The sequence below is a fragment of the Mytilus edulis genome, chromosome 3 (assembly GCF_963676685.1).
Source record: "Mytilus edulis chromosome 3, xbMytEdul2.2, whole genome shotgun sequence".
Lineage (NCBI taxonomy): Eukaryota > Metazoa > Mollusca > Bivalvia > Mytilida > Mytilidae > Mytilus > Mytilus edulis.
In genome coordinates this window covers 77,030,770-77,042,808 of record NC_092346.1, presented here as the reverse complement: position 1 = coordinate 77,042,808, position 12,039 = coordinate 77,030,770, and the positions used below count along the sequence as shown (strand labels likewise).

At 30.6% G+C, this 12,039-nt stretch overlaps 1 protein-coding gene across 38 annotated transcripts in view; it reads right to left on the bottom strand.

Moving 5' to 3' along the window:
- LOC139517454 (rho guanine nucleotide exchange factor 7-like) overlaps positions 1 to 12,039 on the bottom strand; it is a 45,510-nt gene that overhangs the window by 17,970 nt on the left and 15,501 nt on the right. For 14 of the 38 annotated variants that reach the window (XR_011663144.1, XM_071308530.1, XM_071308516.1 and 11 more), the window contains 13 exons: positions 10,908 to 11,031; positions 9,802 to 9,884; positions 9,386 to 9,480; positions 8,583 to 8,678; positions 7,875 to 7,997; positions 6,633 to 6,768; positions 4,647 to 4,706; positions 3,797 to 3,877; positions 3,338 to 3,487; positions 2,897 to 2,975; positions 2,438 to 2,655; positions 1,233 to 1,413; positions 578 to 628 (listed from right to left, as the gene is read on the bottom strand). Coding sequence is in view for 37 of the 38 variants with exons in the window: in XM_071308530.1 (XP_071164631.1) it covers positions 578 to 628; positions 1,233 to 1,413; positions 2,438 to 2,655; positions 2,897 to 2,975; positions 3,338 to 3,487; positions 3,797 to 3,877; positions 4,647 to 4,706; positions 6,633 to 6,768; positions 7,875 to 7,997; positions 8,583 to 8,678; positions 9,386 to 9,480; positions 9,802 to 9,884; positions 10,908 to 11,031 (1,477 nt within the window). In the remaining variant the exon portion in view is untranslated. The remainder of the gene's footprint in view (positions 1 to 577; positions 629 to 1,232; positions 1,414 to 2,437; positions 2,656 to 2,896; positions 2,976 to 3,337; positions 3,488 to 3,796; positions 3,878 to 4,646; positions 4,707 to 6,632; positions 6,769 to 7,874; positions 7,998 to 8,582; positions 8,679 to 9,385; positions 9,481 to 9,801; positions 9,885 to 10,907; positions 11,032 to 12,039) is intronic. The other 24 variants (XM_071308521.1, XM_071308524.1, XM_071308529.1 and 21 more) reach the window with 3 other exon arrangements.

Below are 12,039 nucleotides of genomic sequence, written 5' to 3'. Positions count from 1 at the left end.
AAATTCACTTGTCTATGACTTTGCATTAACAATTCAGGATAAATGCGCTACATAGTACACTAATTTAAGATTTCCCGAAAACAGAGTTATTATAGTAGTACCTGGGTTTTGAAGATCAGAAATTTGTTCTAAGACTTTAAACATTGGTTGAAAATTGGCATGTAGAAAGGTGATACATGTACAATTCAGGATATGGTTTCCATGAAGTTAAACTCAAGGTAAAATATTTAGAAAGCTGTGAAAATTGCAAAGTTTGGTTGAACAGATAGGGATTTTTAATTGGTGGTCTGACACCTATAGGTATTTAAAACACTGAAAAACTTGTCTATTGTTGTAGCAAATAAACATAACTAAAGGTCCAATCCCAAGAAATAGTACAATAATAAAACTTAACATACAGCTTTACAAAACAATCAATAAAAAACAGAATTCATAAAAATCAAAAATAAATTTTCAGTTAAATAAAAAAGCTTCATTCTTGATTCTTGAATCATGCATACATATCATCAATGCAAAATAAACAACACCAAAAGCAGGAGTAACAAATTATATGGGAATACAACATTCATATACTAACATTGTCTCCATCTGGATTTAAAGTCATACTCATCCTGAGAATGTGTTCTCACTGGGTGTAGAAAAATATCAGTTTATTGAAGTGTGGATTTGATAATACTTAATAATAATGATGGTTATACATGTTATACACAATATATCATTGAATATTGTTGACCCAGCTACATATGACCTGCATTGGATAGAATTCGACCATATGTAGGTGTATGCAAATATATACGTGTATAAGACTAGGATTGATTTTTTGAACATTCATTTACGAAATTAAAGATGAAGTTCAGTCCGTTTTGTAGCATTCAATTAATAATGCAACTGACAAACAGTCCATGACTTTCTGTTGATTTTTTTTCAAAACTAAAATTGGTTCAAAGATGTATTGGTGTTGATTAGCATAAGGTCGATTTCTATCGGATGCAGCTCATATATTAAATACAAGAAACTGTGCTAAAGTTATATAATACAAAAAAGTCATGAAAACGTTAATATGTTTCATTTTTCTTCATAAAACTATTGTAAGATCCTTAAAACATAAAATATATTTTACAGTCCAAACCTTACTGCAGTGAACTTAATAGTAATTAGAATAACACAAGATTATATAGATTATTATCTTATTCTTATAAGATTCTGTAGAGAGCCCTGCATTTTACACTCACCTGGTTTTCGTCTGACTGGTTTTCTGCCCATTCTTGGACTTCGGATGCCATCTTCTTTGTTATATGGAATCTGTCTGAGAGGTGGTGAAGGTCGTAGACATGACATTGACCATGTGGAATGTGTTACCATGGCAGTTTTTGCCTTCGTTAACAAACTAATACTAGGTTGTGAAGTTGAGATCTATAACATAAAAGGGGAAGTGAAGGTTTAAATCCAAAGTGTGATAGTATTTATAAAAGACATTCAACCCCCGATACTAGAACCATATTCATAGACAGCTTTTTAACTACATGTCCGTCAAATATCGATCAGTGTATGTAGACACTAATAAAAATCCTTTGTTACTTTGTGGATTTTTCATATTCAAATTTCTAAATATTAAGTGAAAAAGTTTCTCTTGTAAACACACATACTTCACTTAAAGGTTTTAATTGTACAAAAGTAGTTATCCTTAAACCAAACTAAAGACCCTGGGAGGGATACCTCTAACCATTAGTGTGTTTAGTCATCTTACAAATGTCCACATACCAATTCCTTAATGTAAGCATAAATTCAATATCATAATAGTTATAGGTCTCATTTACAGTGTTTTGGTTAATAAGATCAAGCATGCTAAAATAAAATTTTGTATAATTTTAAGAACGAATGCTAATGTTTATATAGAACGATAAAAGTCCTCAAAGCAGTTTCCTTTTTTTCTTTAACTTATTCAAAGAAAGAATATTGTTTCTCATATAATTCAAAGCAGCTTATATTTATCCTATTTTCTCTCTCAGTTTTTTTTCTATATCTTTTCAATTTAGTCCCAATTCAAATTAAATGATAACTTTTCTCCTCTTTCTTTGGTCCACCAAAGAAATGGTCCACAAAAAGTAGTCAAAGTGTTAATGTTTCCTTTAGATTCAGAGTCTTTCTACAATAACTTTCAGAAATAAACTTAATTGAAGCATAGACACATTATCAAATTAAGAGATTAAGATTAAGGACTATGAGTTTTTGTTTCTAAACTTTAAAGTATAGGGTAGGCCATCTTTTTAGTCCTTTTATATGAAATAAAAGTTTTTTAATAAGCCAAGATCATGCTTTACCAATGTTAACAATTTGTGAACATTGCTATAGTTTTTCTTCTACATGCTATGAGAGAATATGCTTTAGATGACTATAAAGGCTGAGGTTTCCATGCTACACCAGATTTTGACCTCACTTTTTGATTTTCAGGTTTATTTTGACCACTACTGGTTTCCATTGATCCCCCATTTTTTAAGAGCTTCATCTGTTCCTGTAAGGTGTTTAGACATACTTGAAGACTTTGTGGTTTGGTTGTCCCTGAGGTATAGTTAGCCTGCTGTTTTAAATGGTCTAACCATGCTTTTACTTCAGTATTAGTTCCACATGTTACTGTTATTTTCTCTATCATGTTCCCTGAAATATGGTAGAAAATGTATTAAGGATTGTACAAAATTTCCTGAATTAAACTTTTGTTTATTTACAAAGATTTCAGAAAAAAAACTCTTTTAAAATTCAATCAATCAACATATGAACAAAATATGTGATTTTAAATATACTCCATTCCAGCATATCAGGTGGGATGACAAATGGTTTTTTTTGCAAGAAGAGTTGTTCTAAGAGTTATACAGTGATTGTACAATGTAAATAACCATACCTGAAATTTCAAAACTGCTTGGAAAATTTTCCTCATCATCACATGTGCTTACATTTAGACCACTGAGAGGAATTTGTCCCTGCAAATAAAATATAGATAAAACATGTGTTAACAAATATCCAGTTTAATCTTAATTTGAAAAACAATAATTTCAGCACTTCATTACTTACCTATATTTTTTATGTTTTTTTTCAGATCATCTTATATGATGCTACAACATTTTTCATGATATTTCTGTCTTGTTAATGTAAATTAAGTGCTATAAATATACATGAAAATAAGTTGTATTGTTAAAATCAGATTATCAAAATTTGAATGTACAAGAATGTATGCCTTTAATGGTATGTGTTTTGATTTTTATGAGACGACTTTCATTTCTTTTAATGAACATAACACTAATTAAAATGAAATTTTTATAATAAAAATAAATAAGCATATTACCTCATAAGTATAACCACTTAATCTAGGACTCATTGATAACATGACCAGCATGTTAGGAAATAAAACAAATATTCTGTCATACTTTTCTCCAGAAGATGTGAATACATGAACCTGGGATAAATGTAGGACCTCACCAAACTTTGACATCTCCTGAAAAATGAGTGAATTATAGACATATTAACTACTACCATATACAGGAACTGTGAACTTTAATCTATAAGGAAAACAAGATAAATGCACTCACTTTTTAGAAGTAGATAACTCATTTCTGCTATGAGATTTAAAATTTGAAATCAGAATGCTATTCCGATTTATTTTTGATCTTTGTGCAGCTGCCTAGTAAAATGTACTTTATTTATAGATATCTCAGTAATTAACATATTACATTGAATAATTCTATCATTGTCTATATATATCAAACAAATAGTATATGTTTTTTTATCTTCAAAACAGGCTTACCTCCCCTTCCCAACCTTTTATTGCACTTGTCAATATTTCATATTCCATTTCTTTCACTTTTCTAATTTCCATACAAGCATTCTGAAATATATAATATTAAATAATAAGAAAAGATAATTGGTTGCATCAAACAACTAAGACATGGATAATCAAGTAAAGTATTGTTTTTCTATAACACAACATTTACTGTGGGAGTGATTGTGTTCTGCATTTAATTCTATAATTGTTTATTTAACAGTAATATCATTAGATCAAACCAAATCTTTTATCAACAAAGAGCAAATTATGATGTTTTGAAGACTTATGATATAATTCAAACTTAAATCAATACCTGAAAAAAATCTGACAAAATAATTTTCAACTAGATAAATGATCTATGATGCACAGATTAATTGTTATTGAAGCTATAGCAGTAATGAGGAAATACCAGGTATCCAAATTTTTCAATATATACACAAATTGTAAAAGTACTTGTGCAAGATTTACAGGAAGATATCCTTCTTCAATATAAACATGATGACAAACATTTCATACATCTGCATGATATTTTCAAGATATTGGTTTTTGCCAAACAAGTTGTAGAATATATCAAAGAAGCTAACAATTTGTCTTACTATGGTCTAGCAAGATGAGGAATGGTACAGTGTATCAAAAGCTATGACTTGCAGATGTTAACTAAATATGACAAATATATATATACTGTGAACCAACTAATGTTCACATTATCACAGTGTCACTCATGTATCCAATGCTGCAGTAAATAAAGGCAACAGTAGTATGCCACTGTTCAAATGTACAGGTAAGTAAAAGTTACAATAACAAAAAGTTTTTGGTTCACCAATTTACTTACCGATACATCTCTATATATAGCTATAGCTCTTTGTGTATCACCTCTATCTACATGACTTTCCTAAAAAATACACAAAACTTACATCAGATAATGAATTTATACACCTTCACTTGGTTCAATAAAATATATCCTTCATTACGTTTCTCTATAACCTTAAGCTATAAACCAATTGACTCTATTAAAAACATGTGTTTACAAATGCTATAGAATATCTGTTTGAAAGTGTAAATTGAGACTTTTAATGACCTTTACTTATAATGTTGTTCTAATATTACCATATGTCTTATATCCTATAATCTAGCATGCAATCAAAACCAACCTGTTAAGACACAGAGGTAGTTTGTGCTAGGTTTTCTCTTCGTGATCATGTTCTGATTCAAAGATAAATGATGATTTATATTTACTTACTAAATCAAGATTAATTTTCATCAGATGTTTTAAAAATGTGCTCTTTCATAAGCGTTATTTAAGAACAAGAGTGCACACGCTGAAATGTCTCGCCTTCTATACTAATCATTGATATTATGTTGATAGTCCTAAGTATAAAGCTTTATTACAACTGTCTCATAAACTTAACATTAACCAAGATAACTAAACAAAGACCAATGAACCATGAAAATGAGGTCAAGGTCAGATGAACCATGCCAGGCAGACATGTACAGCTAACAATGCTTATATACAACATATATAGTTGACCTATTACTTATAGTTTAAGAAAAATAGACCAAAACACAAAAACTTAACACTGTGCAATGAACCGTGAAAATGAGGTCAGGGTCAAAAGAAACCTGCGCTACTGACATAAAGATCATAAAATATTTCCATACACTAAATAAAGTTGACCTATGGCATATAGTATTAGATAAAAAGACCAAAACTCAAAAACTTAACTTTGACCACTGAACATGAAAATGAGGTCAAGGTCACATGACATCTGCCCGCTATTCATGTACACCTTACAATCATTCCATACAACAAATACAGTAGACCTATTGCATATAGTATGAAAAAAACAGACCAAAACACAAAAATTTAACTATAACCACTGAACCATGAAAATGAGGTCAAGGTCACATGACATCTTCCCGCTAGACATGTACACCTTACAATCATTCCATACAACAAATATAGTAGACCTATTGCATATAGTATGAAAAAAACAGACCAAAACACAAAAATTTAACTATAACCACTGAACCATGAAAATGAGGTCAAGGTCAGATGACACCTGCCAGTTGGACATGTACACCTTACAGTCCTTCCATACACCGAATATACTAGCCCTATTGCTTATAGTATCTGAGATATGGACTTGACCACCAAAACTTAACCTTGTTCACTGATCCATGAAATGAGGTCGAGGTCAAGTGAAAACTGTCTGACAGACATGAGGACCTTGCAAGGTACGCACATATCAAATATAGTTATCCTATTACTTATAATAAGAGAGAATTCAACATTACAAAAAATTTGAACTTTTTTTTCAAGTGGTCACTGAACCATGAAAATGAGGTCAAGGACATTGGACATGTGACTGACGGAAACTTCGTAACATGAGGCATCTATATACAAAGTATGAAGCATCCAGGTCTTCCACTTTCTAAAATATAAAGCTTTTAAGAAGTTAGCTAACACCGCCGCCGCCGTAGCCGCCGCCGGATCACTATCCCTATGTCGAGCTTTCTGCAACCAAAGTTGCAGGCTCAACAAAAAATCTAATATGCAATATAATATCTATGCTACTTATTGTCTTGTAAAAATAAATTAACAATGCCCATATCTGTATTTATATTTTCTTTCTTCAGAAAGTTTCAACCTACCTCTATGTGTCTCTCTATTTCTTTGAGAAGGCTGGGATATTTATCTAGTTGTGTGTGAAAGGTTTATATAAAGTGTCTACCTACCTCTATGTGTCTGTCCATTTCTTTGAGAAGGCTGGGATATTTATCTAGTCGTGTGAAAGGTTTATATAAAGTGTCTACCTACCTCTATGTGTCTCTCTAATTCTTTGAGAAGGCTGGGATATTTATCTAGTCGTGTGAAAGGTTTATATAAGTTTGTGGTTAAGATCATAGCACCAGGCGGAGCACCATCTTGCTCCATATATTTGTTTAATTCATCCCTGAAATAAAACATCTATTATTAAACGGTAATGAAAAACACTTAAAATTCAATCTTTTTTCTTAAAATCATTTCAACACAATTCAAATATTAGTTGATAAATGATAATTTTGCACTCTTTAAATTGGAAAAAAAGGATATTGATAATTGCATATGAGGCAAAATTTTCTCTCATACTATGCAAAACCAATATCTGATAGGAACTATTGCACTACATAACAGTTGCTGGACTGAGTGGTCTAAGTAGATTTACTACTGTACCACTACAACCTGTCAACACTGAGTTTGTAAGTTCAACCCCACACATGGCAGTCACATTTAGTTTTAAACTATTTAAGTAGGCTGAAATCAATTATTTTAAATTCTTTTTACTATTTATGACAAATAAAGAAGTTTGCTCCCTAAAAAACTGCTGATGTCTGTGTATGATTTAGCACTTACTAAAGTTTTACCAAATGATAAAAAATTTGTACAATAGGCATATGTAGAAGGTGCAGTACTTTCTGGTACTAGTAAGTAGACTTTTTTCTTTTGTTATACATGTAGCTGGATATTTGTGCTTTTTTTTTTTAAATATTACAGTGCATAATTTTTTGTAGAATAACTGTATCACTATTTAGCACTTTGAATTTCTAATCAATATAACATAGTTTTAGTTTACATGTGCATAATCATTTCACAATAATTCACCAACATCAAGTCTGTGGCATTTTACTGTCGATGTGCCATATGTTTATGAATGTGCTATATATCCCTCTTTATTTTGCTTCTTAAATCAGTTTATATTGCTCCTCAGAGATATTCCATTAAACTATAGGAAAATTTACAGACATAATACCAGTCAGCTGTAATGAATTGAATTATGATTTTTTTTCTGCAAATCTTTGACTTCCTGTTCATACATGTACTGATGCTTCTCATGTAACATTATTTTTTAAATCTTTGTAGATAAATCATTCTTTCTATAATTTAAAATGTATTGAACAGGTAAACAAATTACAAAGTAACAATCACATTTTCCATTTATAATATTAGCAGAAATTTTCTCAGAACCTATTCATAAATTAAATAAATATACTTTAGCTTTCATAAACATAAATGTCCTACCTTTTACTCTGTACAATAGCTACAGCTCTAGGATGATTGGAACAATATTCTAAATATAATTCTTTTAATCTTGGAGCATGTTTCATAAAAACACCACCAATTCTTCTTAAATGAGGTAATTGTCTGGAAAACCAGAAACAAAATTAATTACAATTTTACACTTGAAGTCAATATCTTATAAATTGACTGTTAAGAAATGTTAAGAAATATGAATTCTTTAGAGACATCTGTTAAGATACATGTATATCTGACATTAATGAATCAACTAAAAGTTGTCCAAAAGCTTAAAATTCTAACATGCAACAATAGTATTTTCTGTAAATATGAAAAATATTTCAATTCAAAAATCACTGGAAACAAGGACACTTCAATCGTGTAAAATAAGTTGTGACTTTTATGTACAGTAAAGCAGTTAAAGCTCTAAAAAGGGTCCTTGTTTGAATTATTGTATACTTGGAAAAAAGTGTGATGAATGTACCCTTTTCTTTCATTAAATTTAGTTCAAGTGAGTCTTTTATCATTGGCAGATCATTAAAAGAGATACAATTGATAAACAGCAAACTCTTACAGTACTAAATATAAAATTATAACCCTACATGACAGATTTCAAATATATTGGTTTATACTAAACATTCAGTTACTAAAATTGTTTGATATAAAAGAATGTACTGGTATGTACGATTGCTTTCTTTACTAAATAGAACTTACTTCATACAGTCTTCTATTGAAGATAGAAAATTGTTTTGGAATGCTAATATGTCATCTAAATTTCCTACTAGTTTAGTGTACTCCACAGGAGTCAATCTGAAACACAAAATAGGCATTGATATAAAATGTGATTCATACATTTGTATACATTATACTGTAAACATTTCTGTTATCATTGGTCTGCTTAATCTGTTTACTTTGATTTTTGCTTTCTTCCTTTTCACTAAACTTGCTGTTTTGCACCTTTACTTTTCGGTACTGTAAATTCAGAAATTATTATGTGCATTTATTATTGCGATTTTTGTAAAATTGACAAATATGCGAGATTAATTATTGCAATGACAGGAAAATCTGCATACAGATACTTGTATCAGATATAACAATGCGAGTTCTTATTGTTGGGATACTCACTCAGTCGCATTATTCACATTAATAAAAACCTCACAATAATTTCTGAATTTACAGTATTTGTTTTGCTCACTGCTGATGGCCATATGCTGACCTATAGTTGTTAATTGCTGTGCCATTTTTGGTCTCTTGTGGAGATTTGTCTCATTGACAATCATACCACATCTTCTTTTTCTATATGATATATAGTTGCTTTATTATAATAGTCTCAGATTCTACATCATTCAGTCTCTGGTGGATAGTTGTCTCGCTGGCAATCATGAAACATCCTCTTTCAATATACATTATAAAACACTATATTTTTATATGCACCCTTTTAACAAATTTTTTACAACCCCCTTGTTATATTATTTACTAGTCTAATTTTTGACAGACCAGTCTGTAGAAGGACTTACATGCCAGAATTCTGTAAAGGATGTATGTAGTTCTGTAGTACCATTGTCATTTCCTGTACATGGGTTTTCTCTGTTTCTATCAGATTCTGAAAAACCTGCAATATCACTTTAGTTTTAGTTTATTTCCTCATAAGTCTAAACATTCAATTTTGATGTTGTTGTATTGCTTATTCCTAAGAAGTTTTGTATCATTGTTGCAGCATGTGCAGATCACATAAACTAGACAAAGAAGTATTGAAATCTCTTTCATGTAATTATTCATATTTTTTCCAATTAACAACAGTAAGAGAGATCTGGGGAAGCATAAGCTCCAGACTCAATAACAAACTAAATCGTTTTTAACAAAATAACAAAAAATATTTGATGTACAATGAGGGAGGACAATATCATTTCAGTGCAGTCATGTCTGTACTTACAACATTGTGATATAACTGTGTACTTTCTCTCTTATATACTCCCATGTCTGGTCCTTTAGTTATCGATGATCTGTTGGCAATATCTGGAACACAAAATATAAACTTCAAGAAAACATTGTTTTTATCTTAATGTATAGAACAACACCTCAGTGAGCTTTCTATTTATTTCCCAAGCACAATTTATATTCTAAGTTTTCAACTGGTAAATGTGCCACCTGCACATTAGACATTATGATTTTGTTGGTGCAATATAGGTAGGATTATCTGATTGCAATATAGGTAGGATTATCTGACAGGATATCCCATACAAAAATGTGTTTCATTATCAAAACCAGACATTTCCCTGATACTTATGACCTGTAAATACAGGTTAACAACATAATGATTATCATTAAAGACTTCTGTAATAAAGGGTAATTACAGAACTAATTTCAACATCTGAAGTCAATTAACTGATTTCCATTATGGCTATTGTCTTTTAATGACAAGACATCAGAAATAAACAAGATATTTTTTGGCAAACTTTTATTCTTTTTAAAGTTCTTGTTTTCATACTTTCCATGATTATTTTGGTGAAACATCAAGTAAATTTTATCAGTTTTTGAAACAAACTGAAATCAACACTTTTTTTTCGGTATTCAACTTCTCAATAACTGCCAATATAATAGACAAGTGACTGATAAATTTGAGAGCAAATACTTGCAATAATATAATCATTTATTAGTATGAGTCACATTTGAGAAAAAAATAAATTAAGTTTTGTGTACTGCACCACAAAAGGTAGAGGCTTATGGTATCAATTTTAATTTTTTGTCTTCTTGTCTTATTAACTATGTACAGGTATTAATTCATCAAGCACTTTTAAATTTATCTCACACTGAATGATTTCACCTTTCTTAATTGGTAGTATTGTGTGAAGTTGTTAGGAAACTATCCTGTCATTACAGAATTTCATCCCAACAAATACAATGCCACTGGACAACATTTGTCCCAAAGTTTTTCTCCCAATGCTTTTAACTTCCAAACAAAATATCTTCCCTTAATCAGACCTTTATTAGTTTTCCTTCATGCAAATTGCATAAGTTTAAAAATTTATCTGCCCTTACCAGACTTAATTTCTTTGGTATAGTTGTTAGGAAACCAGCCAGTTTTACCATTCAGTGTACCTTCCCACCAACCACCTTCAACCATCTGTGTGACTGTTATGATGTCCCCTTTGTTGAAACATAGCTGAAAATATACAGATAAAAGAGAGATGTCATAAGCTATTTAGGCTTTAATCCATTTCAATTCTCAGTTATGTTTTTAAAACAATCAAATCACTGAAATGAAATATATATAAATATCAAATTTAAAGAAATTAATCTAACATTACCACAAAAACATGCCATCCAGATTCCAGTCCAGTAAATTGATGGCTGATTAATGCCCAACAGCAAATATTTCATGAATGTTATGTTACTGGAATATAAATATATCCTGCTTTTTACTTGCCCTGGGAGACATGTTTACATGTTACCCTACCTGGAATGATGGAATCATTATTCTGACTCCTAGTCAGCTTGTATCGTGCATCACTCCTGTCAGAGTCCAAGAAATTAACAAGGACACAGAGATAGGTTTTGCCTGTCTGCAGAAATTTGAAAAAAGACAAGACAATCTGATGAGCAACAATTCAAAGTCACTGGACCATGACCTAGGGGGAAGGACTTGAAATAGTCATCAAACTGATTTGTATTAATAGTAATGAAACTTAATAGAAAATAAAATTGATCTATCACAAGTGATTTCAACCAAACTGACTTACGCAGAAAACTCAACAATTAATTTGCTTATTTATTGAATGTTTTTTTACTTTGATCTGGGGGGCAGGGCCTGGAAAAAGATGTCAAACTGATTTGTACTGATAGTGATTCAACTTTACACAAAATATAATCACAAGCAGTTCCTATCAAACTGACTAAAGCAGAAAACTTAATAATTGTTGACCCACTATCCTCCGCTTAGCTGCCTGAAAAATACCTATGTTTATCTTATACCTTTCAACGATGAAATCCAAAACTAATGTTGCAGGCGAGACAAAAAAGCATGAGGTTTACCGTTAGAAATAAAATTTGTCTCTAAAATAGTGGAACACAAAAGATACTTTTTTCTATAATGGGGTTTCCACTTCTAATTACAGTTTTATAGTCTGCTAATACTCCAGATTCTAATTCAGCTTACATTTAGCATGTTTAG